General features: G+C 39.7%; 2 protein-coding genes across 3 annotated transcripts in view; one reads left to right on the top strand and one right to left on the bottom strand.

The window, feature by feature from the left end:
• The window catches only part of LOC133546463 (gastrula zinc finger protein XlCGF57.1-like), a 287238-nt gene that overhangs the window by 9966 nt on the left and 259634 nt on the right, over positions 1-17638 (top strand). For both annotated transcript variants that reach the window (XM_061892218.1, XM_061892219.1), the window contains one exon: positions 2719-2860. In XM_061892218.1, the coding sequence (XP_061748202.1) occupies positions 2719-2860 (142 nt within the window). The remainder of the gene's footprint in view (positions 1-2718; positions 2861-17638) is intronic.
• Positions 1-17638, bottom strand: part of LOC133546481 (gastrula zinc finger protein XlCGF48.2-like) — a 142299-nt gene that overhangs the window by 51551 nt on the left and 73110 nt on the right. The window lies entirely within an intron of this gene.

The raw sequence follows: 17638 nt of genomic DNA, 5'->3' as shown, positions 1-17638 counted from the left end.
GGGGCATGTAGAGTTGGGTGTCATCAGCATAACAGTGAAAGCTAATACCGTATTTGCGTATGATGTCACCTAGCGGCAGCATGTAGATGCTGAAGAGTGCAGGGCCAAGGACCGAACCCTGGGGAACTCCACACGTTACCTTAACGTAGTCCAAGGTCACATTGCTATGGGAGACACACTGCATCCTATCAGTAAGATAAGAGTTAAACCAAGACAGGGCTAAGTCTGACATACCAATTCGTGTTTTGATACGCTCTAATAAAATATTATGATCGACGGTATCGAAAGCAGCGCTAAGATCGAGGAGCAGCAACATAGATGACGCATCAAAATCCATCGTTAGCAATAGATCATTAGTCATTTTTGCGAGGGCTGTCTCCGTGGAGTGATTTGCCCTGAAACCGGATTGAAAGGTTTCACATAGATTGTTAGGCACTAAGTGTTCATTTAACTGCTCCGCAACAATTTTTTCGAGGATGTTTGAAATAAAGGGAAGGTGAGACACCGGTTGGTAGTTTACCATGAGGTCAGGATCGAGGTTAGGTCTTTTAAGAAGAGGATGAATAACCGCTTTTTTGAATGCTAGGGGAACAGTGCCCGAGGAAAGTGATAAGTTTATAATATTTAGCACTGATGAACCTAATAATACAAAGAGCTCCTTGATCAGTTTCCCAGGAAGTGGAAATGCACCCCCATACCATCACAGATGCTGGCTTTTGAACTTTGCGTCGATAACAGTCTGGATGGTTCGCTTCCCCTTTGGTCCGGATGACACAGTGTCAAATATTTCGTAAAACAATTTGAAATGTGGACTCGTCAAACCACAGGACACTTTTCCTATTTGCATCAGTCCATCTTAGATGATCTCGGGCCCAGAGAAGCCGGCGGCGTTTCTGGATGTTGTTGATAAATGGCTTCCGCTTTGCATAGTAGAGCTTTAACTTGCACTTACAGATGTACCGACCAACTGTATTTAGTGACAGTGGTTTTCTGAAGTGTTCCTGAGCCCATGTGGTGATTTCATTTAGAGATTCGTGATCGAAAGTCACGGTCATTCAATGTTGGTTTCCGGCCATGCCGCTTACGTGGAGTGATTTCTTCAGATTCTCTGAACCTTTTGATGATATTATGGAGCACAGATGTTGAAATCCCTAAATTTCTTGCAATTGCACTTTGAGAAAGGTTGTTCTTAAACTGTTTGACTATTTGCTCACGCAGTTGTGGACAAAGGGGTGTACCTCGCCCCATCCTTTCTTGTGAAAGACTGAGCATTTTTTGGGAAGCTGTTTTTATAGCCAATCATGGCACCCACCTGTTCCCAATTAGCCTGCACACCTGTGGGATGTTCCAAATAAGTGTTTGATGAGCATTCCTCAACTTTATCAGTATTTATTGCCACCTTTCCCAACTTCTTGGTCACATGTTGCTGGCATCAAATTCTAAATTTAATGATTTGCAAAAAAAAATGTTTATGAGTTTGAACATCAAATATGTGGTCTTTGTAGCATATTCAACTGAATATGGCTTGAAAATGATTTGCAAATCATTGTATTCTGTTTATATTTACATCTAACACAATTTCCCAACTCATATGGAAACAGGGTTTGTACAAAACACACACACACACACACACACACACACACACACATACACACATACTGTACATTATTGTATGTGTGACCTTCTTGAGACCTCTGAAAAATGCCGACTTCTTTAGGTTCCCCCTTTTTAGATATATCAAGATTTATATTTACAACATTATTAATATATACATACTATTCCAATATAAAAAAATAAGCTTTTTGTAAATTTCTTTTGGATTCTGTTTTTTAACTGGTTTTTATTCTACATTATGTGGGCTCTACCGAGGATGTCGTTGTGGTTTGTGTTGTGGTTTGTGCAGCCCTTTGAGACACTAGTGTTTTAGGGCTAATCATTGATTGATACATTATTTATTTGATGTTATTACGATCTCTCTCTCTCTTTCTCTCTGTGTGTGTAAACATATTTTTTTTAATAATTTTGGCCAAAAGGGGCACATTTCAATGTCTTACATACACTTGTTATTTCATACGTTGCTCAGAAGGGGAACACATTCAAAACTGACACACAGTCAATTTGAAAAATTCCTCCTTTTTGGGACCACCCTCATTTTGTTGGATTTCACCACCAGGGGTGCAAATGAGACATTCTCTATTCGATGCAATGGTTTTCCGTATAGGGACCATGATGTATGTCCTAACTTGTTCACACCTGCTCATACGGAAGCTACTTTTCCTTGATGGTTTCTCAAGAATGGTAGAAATAAAATAAATGAATAAATACATACATTGGATTGCGGGGACCCCTTGAGGTAGTTGTAAGGTATCCCCAGCTGAATGACAGATAGTTAACAGCAATGGAACCTCACTGGGTCCATGTGTACACTCTCAGTTACATTAACGTTGATATTATACATGTGGGCCAATAGATAGAAATGCTGTTAAATGTAGCTTTGATGTGGCAAGCTACTATTGCAGTGTAGCGTGTAGTGTAGCTTGCTACAATTCTCTGAGGATATCTTAACTACAGTTAATGGAGAGTAACTTGTAGCTTAGCTTAATACATTTTCCAGGTTGCTTGCCCATCACTGTCTATTTGGCCTAGCTCACATGTGAATAGTTTGAATACTGCAAACTTCAATACAGTAACACCTCATTTGTGTTTTATGTTCTGCAGACGTCCAGCAGGTGTCAGCAGAGAGTCATGAAGAGATTCCCTCCAAACAGCAGGAGTGGAGCTCCAATGTGGGACAGAAGGAGCTACAGGCCCCCTCCCACATTAAAGAGGAAGAGGAGGAACTGTGGAAGCAGCTTCAAAGGTTGGTGGAGGATAATGATGAAGAGGAAGCTCAGTCCTTACAGCTTCATCACAGTCAAAGTGAGGAGAACAGAGGGGCGGAGCTTGTAAGTCAACACATCACAGAAGCTGATGGAGAGCATTGTGAAGATATAAAGTCGGAACCAGACAGCATCTTTGCTCCTCTGTCAGACATGGACCACATGATGTCAGACTCTTCTGATCACAGTGACCACATTCAAGAACCTTTGGAGAGTAAAAATGACTCCAAAGGTGATACGAGACATCACACTAACAACAAAGACTCTGACTGCTCTGAATGTGGGAAATCATTTAGACTGAAGAGTGATTTTACAAGACACATGAGAATACATACTGGAGAGAAACCTTTTACTTGCTCTGTTTGTAAGAAAAGTTTCTCCACAAAGCAACACATGACCACACACATGAGAACACACACCGGAGAGAAACCTTTTACTTGCTCTGTTTGTAAGAAGAGTTTCTCCGTTAAGCCTGCCATGACCAGACACATGAGAACACACACTGGAGAGAAACTTTTTACTTGCTCTCTTTGTAAGAAGAATTTCTCCAGAAAGTCTAACATGACCGAACACATGAGAACACATACTGGAGAGAAACCTTTTACTTGCTCTGTTTGTAAGAAGCGTTTCTCCACAAAGCAGCATATGATCACACACATGCAAACACATACTGGAGAGAAACCTTTTACTTGCTCTGTTTGTAATAAGTGTTTTTCCAGAAACCCTGACATCTCCATACACATGAGAACACACACTGGAGAGAAACCTTTTACTTGCTCTGTTTGTCAGAAGAGTTTCTCCACAAAGTCTAACATGACCTCACACATGAGAACACATGCTGGAGAGAAACCTTTTACTTGCTCTGTTTGTAAGAAGACTTTCTCCACAAAGCCTAAGATGTCCGCACACAAGAGAACACATACTGGCGAGAAACCTTTTACTTGCCCTGTTTGTAAGAAGCATTTCTCCACAAAGCTTGTCATGACCAGACACATGAGAACACACACTGGAGAGAAACCATTTAGTTGCACTGTGTGTGATAAGATGTTCCGGCATAAGTGTCAGGACAGTAAACACAAGTGTGTAACAGTCATGGAAGCTGCAGGGATTTAAAAACACTTAGTGATTGTGCTAAATGTACTTTAAAAACACAGCATGTTTAATATGAATGTATATTTGATGTTGTATGTAGTGCCTCTCATCTTCTACTGTTAAATTTAAAGGCCTACTGAAAGCCACTACTACCGACCACGCAGTCTGATAGTTTACATATCAATGATGAAATATTAACATTGCAACACATGCCAATACGGCCGCTTTAGTTTACTAAATTGCAATTTGAAAGGAGAACATTATCACCAGACCTATGTAAGAGTCAATATATACCTTGATATTGCAGAAAAAAGACCATATGTTTTTTTTAATGGATTTCCGAACTCTAAAAGGGTGAATTTGGCGATGTAAACGCCTTTCAATTGTTCGCTGTCGGAGCAATGACCTTTCACCTGTGACGTTACAACGGGAAGCAATCCACTATTTTCTCAAACACATTACACACACAAGTCAAATCAGCTCTGTTATTTTTTTTTTTTTTTACTACTGTTTTCCGTCCCTTGGAGACATCATGCCTCGTCGGTGTGTTGTCGGAGGGTGTAACAACACGATCAGGGACGGATTCAAGTTGACTTACGTGGCGTGTGCATCGATTAGCATGGCATGCTAATCGATGCTACCATGCTATTTAGGCTAGCTGTATGTACATATTGCATCGTTATGCCTCATTTGTAGCTATATTTGCATCCAGCCTTTCCCTCCACCCACATTTAATGCCAAACAAACACATACCAATTGACGGATTCAAGTACACCAGTGGTCAAAAGATGCGAAAGTCCCTTGTTTGTTCTGCACATTTTACCGACGACAGCTATGCTACGACAGATGGCACAGAGATGTGTGGATATCCTGCGACACTCAAAGCAGATGCATTTCCAACGATAAAGACAACGAAATCACAAAGGTGAGTTTTGTTGATGTTATTGACTTATGTGCTAATCAGACATATTTGGTCACGGCATGACTGCCAGCTAATCCATGTTAACATGCTATTTAGGCTAGCTGTATGTACATTTGTAGCTATATTTGCCTCCAGCCTTTCCCTCCACCCACATGTTATGCTAAACAAACTTTTACCAATCGATGGATTTAAGTTGCTCCAGTGGTCAAAAGATGCAATCGTTGGTTAGAAGGCGATCGCCGAATAGCTTCAAAAGCTATTCGCTCAATAGCTTCAGTTTCTTCTTCAATTTCGCTTTCGCTATCTGCCTCCACACTCCAACCATCCGTTTCAATACATGCGTAATCTGTTAAATCACCTAAATCGCTGAAATCCACGTCTGAATCCGAGCTAATGTTGCTATATCTTGCTGTTCTATCCACCATGTTTGGTTGTATTGGCGTCACTATGTGACGTCACAGGAAAATGGACGGCTGGATTTACAGATAGCGAAAATCAGGCTTTTTAAACCCTTTTTTGGGATATTCCATGATTGGTAAAATTTTGAAAAAAACTTCGAAAAATAAAATAAGCCACTGCGAACTGATTTTTATTGGTTTCAACCCTTCTGAAATTGTGATAATGTTACCCTTTAAATTTCCCTTGAGTTTCTTGTTAAAGGGGAACATTATCACCATTTCAAAAGGGTTAAAAACAATAAAAATTAGTTCCCAGTGGCATGTTGTATTTTTTGAAGTTTTTTTCAAAATTTTGCCGGTCTCCGAATATCCCTAAAAAAAGCTTCAAAGTGCTTGATTTTTGCTATTTGCGATGCCACTGTCCATTTCCCTGTGACGTCATACAGTGCTGCCAATATAAACAAACAATGGCGAATAGCACAGCAAGATATAGCGACATTAGCTCGGATTTCAGCGGCTCAAGCGATTCAACAGATTACGCATGTATTGAAACAGATGGTTGGAGTATGAAAGTATTGAAGAAGAAACTGAAGCTATTGAGCGAATAGCTATTGACGCTATTCATAGCCATAGCATGGCCGAATAGCTGCGTCACATTCTGACGTCATCGCCTCCAGAGCGATAAACAGAAAGGCGTTTAATTCGCCAAAATTCACCCATTTAGAGTTCGGAAATCGGTTAAAAAAATATATGGTCTTTTTTCTGCACCATCAAGGTATATATTGACGCTTACATAGGTCTGCTGATAATGTTCTCCTTTAAAAACGTTGCGGAATGATGACTCATACGCGTGACATCACCTGTTGGAGGGGACATGTTAGCGTAGCACCAAACACGGCTAAAAGTCGTCTCTTTTCATCGCGCAATTACAAAGTATTTTGGACACCTGTGTTGCTGAATCTTTTGCAATTTGTTCATTTAATAATGGAGATTATAAAGAAGAATGCTGTTGGTGGAAAGCGGTGGATTGCAGCTGTCTTTAGCACCGAGACACAGCCGGTGTTTCTTTGTTTGTTTTTAACACAGAGCGGTCAAGCGAACATGTTTTCTCTACGTCAACCAGCATGTTTTTGGATGGGGAAATTGTGATATATATCTTACCGGAGAAATCATTGAATTATTCGTCGTTCTGCAGCAGCTGTGAGCTTGGCTCCTCGGCTTCTCTCTGAGACACAGTGTGTTCACCGCAGCCATCCGACCTCGAGGTATGCCTTTACAATCTTTAAAACCTCACTAAAACACTATTAAAACAATAAGCAGATAAGGGATTTTCCAGAATTATCCTACTAAATGTGTCTAATTACATCTGAAACGCTCACACTGCCGTCGCCCGGAGCCGTCACATTTTTTTTTTTTTTTGCCATTTTTTCTTCTAGTCCTTTACTTTCAATATCCTAATTCACAAATCTTTCATCCTTGCTCAAATTAATGGGGAAATTGTCGCTTTCTCGGTCCAAATTGCTCTTACTGCTGGTGGCTCCCATTAAAAACAATGTGAATATGTGTGGAGTCCTACAACCCGTGACGTCACGCGCACATCGTCTGCTACTTCCGGTAAAGGCAAGGCTTTTTTATTAGCGACCAAAAGTTGTGAACTTTATGGTGGATGTTCTATTCTAAATATGGCAATATCGCGAAATGATGAAGTATGACACATAGAATGGACCTGCTATCCCCGTTTAAATAAGAAAATCTCATTGAAAATCTCTACTGAAATGAGATGTTCTTATTTAAACGGGGATAGCAGGTCCATTCTATGTGTCATACTTCATCATTTAATTTTGCGATATTGCCATATTTTTGCTGAAAGGATTTAGTAGAGAACATCGACGATAAAGTTCGCAACTTTTGGTCGCTAATAGAAAAGCCTTGCCTTTACCGGAAGTATGTGCGCGTGATGTCACGAGTTGCAGGGTTCCACACATATTCACATTGTTTTTAATGGGAGCCACCAGCAGTAAGAGCAATTCGGACCGAGAAAGCAACAATTTCCCCATTAATTTGAGTGAGGATGAAAGATTCTTGAATTAGGATATTGAAAGTGAAGGAATAGAAAGGGAAAAAAAAAAGCGACAGCTCCGGGCGACGGCAGTGTGAGCGTTTCAGATGCAATTAGACACATTTACTAGGATAATTCTGAAAGATCCCTTATCTGCTTATTGTTTTAATAGTGTTTTAGTGAGGTTTTAAAGATTGTAAAGGCATACCTCGAGTCTAAGAGAGAAGCCGAGGAGCCAAGCTCACAGCTGCTGCAGAACGACAAATAATCCACTGATGTCTTCAGTAAGATATATATCACCATTTTCCCATCCAAAAACATGCTGGTTGACGTAGAGAAAACATGTTCGCTTGACCGCTCTGCTTTCACAACAAACAAAGAAACACCGGCTGTGTCTCGGTGCTAAAGACAGCTGCAATCCACCGCTTTCCACCAACAGCATTCTTCTTTATAGTCTCCATTATTAATTGAACAAATTGCAAAAGATTCAGCAACACAGATGTCCAAAATTCTCAGTAATTATGCGATTGAAGCAGACAACTTTTAGCTGTGTGTGTGCGCAGCGCTAATATTTCCTGACAGTCCTTAACGTAACGCGTATACGTCATCATTCCGCAACATTTTCAACAAGAAACTCCCGGGAAATGTAAAATTGCAATTTAGTAAACTAAAAAGGCCGTATTGGCATGTGTTGCAATGTTAATATTTCATCATTGATATATAAACTATCAGACTGCGTGGTGGCTAGTAGTGGCTTTCAGTAGGCCTTTAGGTCGGGGTCTGATCATGACTAGTCATAAATATCGACACCAACATCGCCCCCTTGTGGTGGAAAATTATAACAGTCATAACTTCCTTCCACATGCTCCAATCTTCCTGATTTGTTTTAAGGTGGGTGAAGATCATTGTCATTCTACATCCTGTACGCAAATTCAAAATGACATTTTTCATACTCAACACATTTTCTAACATAATCTTGTTAATATGCTCAATAAGGTTCTATTTAAATGTAATACAAGTAATACGTAAGACTTTATTTGCACACTTAAGGAGATAAGTTTCCAGGTAAAAAAAGATGCTACCTCGCTAAAAAGATTAATTGTTAATCAATTTATTTTCCATGAATTAATTTACATCCAGAACACACATTGTTAAATTTCTTATTATATTATAATCATTACTATAATTGAATGTAAGTTTGTGTAAAAATATTTTCACACAACAAAGTGTGAATACATGTTGTAAAGTGTGGGGTTGAGTTATAATTGATATAATACAATTAGGTATGGCAAATGCATTTTGTTTACTTGCCAACTATTCAAATTATATTTAATATACATATTTATATAATGTCATGTAATATGACTTCAACATTATTGATGTTATTATAAGAGTTTATTTGCTAGCCAGTTCTACTTCTGAGTATTTATTTATTTTGTTATTGAACAATTAAACACACATAAACAATGTTTAGACACATTAAGGTACTTTCAATACAATATGAGTCAATGCTTTTTCAATATTTTACTCAGCAATATAAAAAACATCACATTAAATCCAATCCTCTTACAAACAAAACCCGTTAAAGAAAGTAAAAGTAAATATGAGAGACCATTCGAATAAGATTAAAATAAAATATATATAAATAAATGATACACTTAAATTATTTCAGTAAATATAATAAGGGCTTTTTCTATTTTGTACAATCTTCCAAGATTGAATTAATAAATTCAAATCATTAACACAATGTTAGAATTTGGATTTCACTTTAAGAAAGACACTTTTGTGTATGAGAGCAAATGTTTCACACTTTTTAAAAATTGATATAAATTCACGACACGATCGATCCACGCATGCGCGAAGAGTACGTCACTTCCTGGACTTACAATTTGTTTTATGTCAGAGTTCATGCCAGAGGTGGGACCAAGTCATTGTTTTGCAAGTCACAAGTAAGTCTCAAGTCTTTGCCCTCAACTCTCGAGTCAAGACAGGCAAGTCCCGAGTCAAGTCCAAAGTCAAGACTGGAAAGTCTCAAGTCAAGTCCCAAGTCCTGTATTTTGAGTTTCGAGTCCTTTCAAGTCATTTTAATCACAGACAAATACATTTACACAGATTATGTATGTTTTTAAAATGCTGTATTTATTTATTAAAACCAAGTGCATTTGAAATTGCAGGAAAAAAAATAGTGCTGACCTTGCAATTCATAATAACACTATTAACCAGTCATTTTAAACATTTAACTCATTGCTTTACAGAATAAACACATTTGGAAAAACAAGTTGAACTGTACTTATTTGTAAACAAAGTGTTAACATTGTATTTCCATGTCATATTGCATTGTAGCTAGTTAGTTCCACAGCAGTTTCTATCCTGTTCTTACCTTATGTCATTGATCTCATCTCATACTGTTTGTGTGTTTATCTCATCGTACACATGAAAAACATAACAAATACATGAAAATAACAATGAACAATGTACTGTTTAGATTTCAGGGCCCTATGCAAAAGCAATCTGTACACATATTCTTAATATAGTGTACATTTTAACTGACCTTTATTTGACTATGTTTGTCTTTTTGTAGGTGGCTAAAATATGCGGTGCTGCTGACCACCGTATAACGTTACGTTACAGTTTGTGATACACTGACTAACGTGACGCTATGTGTCGGTACCTCATGCAACCCTGCTTGAAAAAAATCACTTTACAAAAAGTATGAATATGGTAGCAAACTGCAGTGGATGCAACAGATTGTCGTGTTTGCAATGACGTTATAACCAGAGACATCTTATAAGTAGACGCCGCATTGGCTGCTGTGACGCGAGCAATTTGGCCGCCATCTTGAAGTGGTGATGAGGAGCTGGCGAGCAGCTTAAACTGACAGTTGACAGGTAGAAAACAAAGATGCCGGGCGGTGTTCAGCGTTTTCCTGTTAATATTAGCGGACAGTTGAAAATAGGAATTGGGGGATTACTTTTCACAAGTAAGATTTAACATTAACGTACTATTGCCTTCCGCCTGATTGTAGCTGAGATAGGCACCAGTGCCCCCCGCAACCCAAAGGGAATAAGCAGTAGAAAATGGATGGATGGATGGTTGTATTTTGGGAAAAGAATATTACAACAGAGTTGTGAAGGAGCAAAGATCTTCAATATTTGTATGTGAAAATCACAAAGAAATCTTCTGGGGGAGGATGACGCCCCTACAGGTATTTGCTTTACAAACTTTCAGCCCCACCTAAAACAAAATTCACCAGTTGCCAATGATTATGATGCATTCTCATTTTAGGCAAAATATAAGACAATACTTTCTTAACAGTATGTATGTAACCAGGAATAAGTTTTCAAGTAACAATATTCAAATACTAACATTGTTGGGTACAACAGAATTTAGTTTTATTCTGAATCCAGTCAAACAGATTGGTGGTTTTAGCTGATATAAAAACTTACAGGTTAAAGTTAAAGTAGCAATGATTGTCACACACACACTAGGTATGGTGAAATCTGTCTTCCGCATTTGACCCATCCCCTTGTTCACCCCCTGGGAGGTTAGGGGTGCAGTGGGCGCCCGGGAAACATTTTGGGCGATTTAACCCCCAATTCCAACCCTTGATGCTGAGTGCCAAGCAGGGAGGTAATGAGTCCCATTTTTTAGTCTTTGGTATGACTCGGCGTGTTAATATATGTTTATGTTGAAGTATTTGGCAGACGCATTTATCCAAAGTGACATACATAAAAAATACATATAAAACAATCACTGAAAACATGATCATTTAAGGGAAGAATATAATAGAATATCAATACAAAATGCCAAGACAGAATAAACTCCCTGCTGCTGCAGCAACAGAGATAGTCTATAGGTCCGTAAGATACATAGATATCTAATGTATTCATACATTTTTTTATGTAGAACATATGCATGTATATACATATGTACATGCATATGTTTTTTTCCCCTTCTCTGGGATTATATTCCCAGTATTGATCTTGGACGTCTGGTCACTTATAGCATATACAAATATTCTGTTACTGTTAAGCAAACTATGAATAATAAAACACACCAAAACATGTGTCCTTTTATCATAGTTACACGTATGACGAAAATCAGTGGTTTTTAGTGAGGTAAGATTAATTAAATGCGCCGACTGTTCATTGCTCCTGCCAAATTAATTGCACTGAGTGGAGCGGATCACCACTCCAAGATGGAGGCCGACTGTTCATTGCTCCTGCCAAATTAATTGCACTGAGTGGAGCGGATCACCACTCCAAGATGGAGGCCGACTGTTCATTGCTCCTGCCAAATTAATTGCACTGAGTGGAGCGGATCACCACTCCAAGATGGAGGCCGACTGTTCATTGCTCCTGCCAAATTAATTGCACTGAGTGGAGCGGATCACCACTCCAAGATGGAGGCCGACTGTTCATTGCTCCTGCCAAATTAATTGCACTGAGTGGAGCGGATCACCACTCCAAGATGGAGGCCGACTGTTCATTGCTCCTGACAAAATAATTGCACTGAGTGAAGCGGATCACCACTCCAAGATGGCGGCCGCGCGTCTCGTCTCCTCAGCGCCAGTAGCAGAAGTGCTCTATACCGCGTCTACTTATAAGATGACTATGGTTATAACGTTAGCAGTGAGTTTACAGCCTCACTCATTTAACTACACAGCAAATAAAAGTCACATTACTCAGCCAATAAACTTTAGCTTACAATCAAAACTTACCCTTCTTTGTGCATCTTCAAATGTCGAACGAAATTGGAAGTTGTTGCGTCTACATATTCGAACTGCATGTTTTGCATACGGCAATTCGTTTTTTGTTGACCAAGTCGTAGTTTTTTATACCCAGACGAAACCAACGTTGGCATATTTTTTTTCTCAATGGCGCGTTGTTTAAGAATTATTCTTCCTTGGTTTTCCTGCAATTTGATTGGATGAGTGCTGTGGGAGCAAAACAACAGTACTAATTTGATTGGCTGTTGTACTGAGAGCATACAAGCTGACCTGCAATGTGATTGGATGAGTGCTGTGGGAGCAAAACAACAGTACTAATGTGATTGGCTGTTGTACTGAGAGCATACAAGCTGACTTGCAATGTGATTGGCTGTTGTACTGAGAGCATACAAGCTGACCTGCAATGTGATTGGCTGTTGTACTGAGAGCATACAAGCTGACCTGCAATGTGATTGGCTGTTGTACTGAGAGCATACAAGCTGACCTGCAATGTGATTGGCTGTTGTACTGAGAGCATACAAGCTGACCTGCAATGTGATTGGCTGTTGTACTGAGAGCATACAAGCTGACCTGCAATGTGATTGGCTGTTGTACTGAGAGCATACAAGCTGACCTGCAATGTGATTGGCTGTTGTACTGAGAGCATACAAGCTGACCTGCAATGTGATTGGCTGTTGTACTGAGAGCATACAAGCTGACCTGCAATGTGATTGGCTGTTGTACTGAGAGCATACAAGCTGACCTGCAATGTGATTGGCTGTTGTACTGAGAGCATACAAGCTGACCTGCAATGTGATTGGCTGTTGTACTGAGAGCATACAAGCTGACCTGCAATGTGATTGGCTGTTGTACTGAGAGCATACAAGCTGACCTGCAATGTGATTGGCTGTTGTACTGAGAGCATACAAGCTGACCTGCAATGTGATTGGCTGTTGTACTGAGAGCATACAAGCTGACGGGAACAACACGCAGACACACACAAATACTAAATGAAAGATACGGAGCGCTCCTGAATAATTTTTTAATCTTTGGGTTTCGGGGAAAGTAGCAAGTCATGTCAAGTCAAAAGGCTCAAGTCCAAGTCAAGTCACAAGTCATTGATGTTAAAGTCTAAGTCGAGTTGCAAGTCTTTTTAAATGTGGTCAAGTCGAGTCTAAAGTCATCAATTGTATGACTCGAGACTGACTCGAGTCCAAGTCATGTGACTCGAGTCCACACCTCTGGTTCGTGCGACATCATGTTCTGTGATATTTGAATGTTTTATTAATGTTTTGTATGAAAATAAATTATCTAGGAGTAAAAGGGAACCACAATAAAAACACGTGGAATCAGGCAGTAATATCGCTACAATTTCTAGCACTTTCACTCTTGTCATTGCAATGAATGTCGCAGGGGGGCGCCACTGAACCCCAACATTAAAGCTTTGTTTGATATACTTTGAATTTATTTTTGAAAAACAAGACACTCGTTTATATCACATTGCTGTTCAAATAAATATTACAGGTTATAAAAGCATGGTAACAGTGACAGCAGGCAATATCTTATATAGAGCTACCTCTTCGTCCACTCGGCTGTGACGTCATTCCCAGCTTCCGGTGTAAACGGAAGACAGCAGAAGAGAGCAGTACTGCCTTGTAACGTCAAGTGTGCAGCACATGGACGGAGAAAGACAGTCTTATTATTTGTTATCCAGTTTGAAATATTTACGTCGTATAAAATACATCTTTGATTCTTTCTTTAAGGATAAAGTCGTATCGATGCGCTAGAAGCACTGTGCCGCTTCTCGTGCTATCTTTGCTTGTTAGTTAGCTTAGCTGGCTAGTTAGCTTAGCTTGTTAGCTGCTAACAGAAGACACAGAAGTTATCAACACATCGCTAAGTAGAGATCAAGTGTGAGAGTAAAGTGTTGTGATTGTGTGAAAATGTGCGAAAGAAGGATAGCAAAGTATGAGGAGGAACTTTGTCTTACAAAAGAGGAGAAGGAGCGACAACATCAACTACTGGACGCTGTTTTCAAGAAACATCAAGTTGTGTTACACAGAACAGGTTAGTTTACTTCTTACTGTCACATCTTTACTAACTTTACATTTCATTATTAACACTTCTTCAGTAGGAAGATGCTTTGTCTTGTGGGGATGATGCAATGCTTTGATTTAGATCAGGGATCTCAAACACGGCACGCGAGACGTTATTTTGCGGCCCGCACCCGTTCGGGCTCCAGTACTCTGGAATGCCCTCCCGGTAACAGTTCGAGATGCTACCTCAGTAGAAGCATTTAAGTCTCACCTTAAAACTCATCTGTATACTCTAGCCTTTAAATAGACCTCCTTTTTAGACCAGTTGATCTGCCGCTTCTTTTCTTTCTCCTATGTCCCCCCCTCCCTTGTGGAGGGGGTCCGGTCCGATAACCATGGATGAAGTGCTGGCTGTCGAGAGTCGAGACCCAGGATGGACCGCTCGTCGGTACCCAGGATGGACCGCTCGCCTGTATCGGTTGGGGACATCTCTACGCTGCTGACCGGCCTCCGCTTGAGATGGTCTCCTGTGGACGGGACTCTCGCTGCTGTCTTGGATCCGCTTTGAACTGAACTCTCGCGGCTGTGTTGGAGCCACTATGGATTGAACTTTCACAGTATCATGTTAGACCCGCTCGACATCCATTGCTTTTGGTCCCCTAGAGGGAGGGGGGTTGCCCAGATCTGAGGTCCTCCCCAAGGTTTCTCATAGTCTGCATTGTCACTGGCGTCCCACTGGATGTGAATTCTCCCTGCCCACTGGGTGTGAGTTTTCCTTGCCCTTTTGTGGGTTCTTCCGAGGATGTTGTAGTCGTAATGATTTGTGCAGTCCTTTGAGACATTTGTGATTTGGGGCTATATAAATAAACATTGATTGATTGATTGATTGATTAATATGAAAAATTAATGTTAGTGCAGCCCGCGTGTTTTATATGAACGGTGCCTAACAGCGGTGTACTTGCATACTCTTGATTCTTCCGGGAGACTCCCAATTCTTCAGTGCCCCTCCTGAGGTAATCATTCTCCCGAATTTCATCCAAAATAACAATATTAAGGGGGCACCGTGGAGGAACTGCTTTTAGCATCCTCTACAACCTGTACAAACAGCGTGCCAGCCCAGCCACATGCCGTATTTGGCTTCTGTAGATGCAGTAAACAACTGCAAGACATAGTTGATCAACAGCCATACAGGTCACACTGAGGGTGGCCGTATAAACAACTTTAACACTGTTACTAATGTGCGCCATGGTGGAAAAGCGGACGAGACGGCAGGTTGTAGAGGACGCTAAAGACTGTGACATCGCGACACGCCCTTAATATTGTTGTCCAGGTTAAAACCGGGAGAATGCTTGCCCCGGGGGATTGTCGGGAGGTTCACTGATACTCGGGTGTTTCCCGGAGAGATCGCCACAGTTGGCAAGTATGTTACGAGGGCGGGAAAGCCATTCAAAGAAGGTGAATTCATTAAAAAGTGCATGTTGGATTTTTTAAGAAATGTTTTCTTGCAGCCCAGCCTCACCCGGTTTCTGCATCCAGTGGCCCCCAGGTAAATTGAGTTTGAGACCCCTGACTTAGATTCTTCACGAAAAGGAGACAGTTTGAGGTTGATGTTCCTCTCAGTTTGTAACAATGTGTGATTGATTGATTGAAGGAGTTATGAGAAGTTTGCATAGGAAAGGGTACACTTTCATCACGGTACACATTCACTGCTACAAGAAAGCCTGAGATGCTTTCAGTTGAAATATATATTTGAACTCACACAGTACTATGTAGAAAGTAGCATTTAAAATACAAATATACTGCAAGAAAATACATGCAAATATAATTTCAAAATGATAAAAGGCTATGTTTATTCCCAGTTACGAGTAGCCGCAAGCAGTAATATGTTTCTTTTTGATAGGGACTTCCACATGTTGGTGGTATGGCAGGCAAACACATTAGAACATTTTTTGGAGTGAGATCTAGGTTGAATGTGATTTGTACAACTACCTTTGGTGTTATAATGGTGAATATATTTTGAAGTATCTAGACAGGTACATGGGTATTTTAGTGGTATGGTGTATCTTGTACACCAGACCAACTGCAAGAAGATGTACTCTGTCAGATACCAAGAGCCTCCCCACGTTAAGGAAATGGTTGGCTGCAAGGTGAGCCCGAGATGGACGGTTAAGCAGAAGCCCAATCATTTTGTTTTGGGCTGTCTGGAGTTTGTTTTTCAGGGCTTTTAAGGCCTCACGGTACCAAACATGAACTCCGTAGTCAAAGTGGGGTTAAAGGCCTACTGAAATGAGATTTTCTTATTCAAACGGGGATAGCAGGTCCATTCTGTGTCATACTTGATCATTTTGCGATATTGACATATTTTTGCTGAAAGAATTTAGTAGAGAACATCCACGATAAAGTTCGCAACTTTTGGTGCTGACAAAAAAGCCTTGCCTTTACCGGATGTCGCAGACAATGATGTCACAAGTGTGGGGGCTCCTCACAACCTCACACTCTTTTTACTGGGAGCCTCCAGCAGCAAGAGCTATTCGGACTGAGAAAATGACAATTTCCCCATCAATATGAGCGAGGATGAAAGATTCGTGTTTGAGGATATTGATAGCGACGGACTAGAAAAGAAAAAAAAAAATCAAGTTAAAAAAAAAGGTTATTGCATTGGGACTGATTCAGATGTTTTTAGACACATTTACTAGGATAATTCTGGGAAATCCCTTATCTTTCTATTGTGTTGCTAGTGTTTTAGTGAGTTTAGTTTGAGTTTATTTGGAACATGCAAGCATACAACATGATACATCACACATACAACATGATACATCACACATACAACATGATACATCACAATTTCCAGTTTCTCTTTTCAACATGTTCGAAAAGGAGTAGGAAGAAGCAGAGCTTACCCCTTTTCTTTACATAACAGTTGCTAAAACTTTTGTTCACTTCCTGTTCTCAATGTATTCACAATGTATACTCCATAAGTAATAAGTAATCACAATAAAAATAAATAAATAATTGGTGAAGTAAGTTTTATTCCATACGATGAGATAAGTAAGATTATTTTGAGAATGAATGGGTGAATAAAATCAGAATGTTTATCATGGTTCTTCTTTTTTCTACTTTGTAAACACTTCCAGTTTGAAGAGTTTCTTGAAGTGGATGATATTAGTACATTGTTTGATTGCTTTGCTTAATCCATTCCATCATTTAATTCTACATACTGATATACTGAAGGTCTTAAGTGTTGTACGTGCATACAAATGTTTTAAATTACATTTTGCTCTAAGATTATATTTCTCTTTTGTTGAGAAGAATCGTTGTATATTCTTGGGAAGCAGGTTATAGTTTGCTTTGTGTATAATTTTATCTGTTTGCAATTTCACTATGTGGTGGAATTTCAGTATCTTTGATTCAATAAATAAAGGGTTTGTATGTTGTCTATATCCAACATGATGTATTATTCTAACTGATCTTTTTTGTAACACTGTTAGTGAATGAAGTGTACTTTTGTAGTTATTTCCCCATATTTCTACACAGTAACTCAGAT

This window comes from Nerophis ophidion, unplaced genomic scaffold, assembly GCF_033978795.1.
Source record: "Nerophis ophidion isolate RoL-2023_Sa unplaced genomic scaffold, RoL_Noph_v1.0 HiC_scaffold_30, whole genome shotgun sequence".
Lineage (NCBI taxonomy): Eukaryota > Metazoa > Chordata > Actinopteri > Syngnathiformes > Syngnathidae > Nerophis > Nerophis ophidion.
This window is presented reverse-complemented; position numbering and strand designations above follow the sequence as displayed.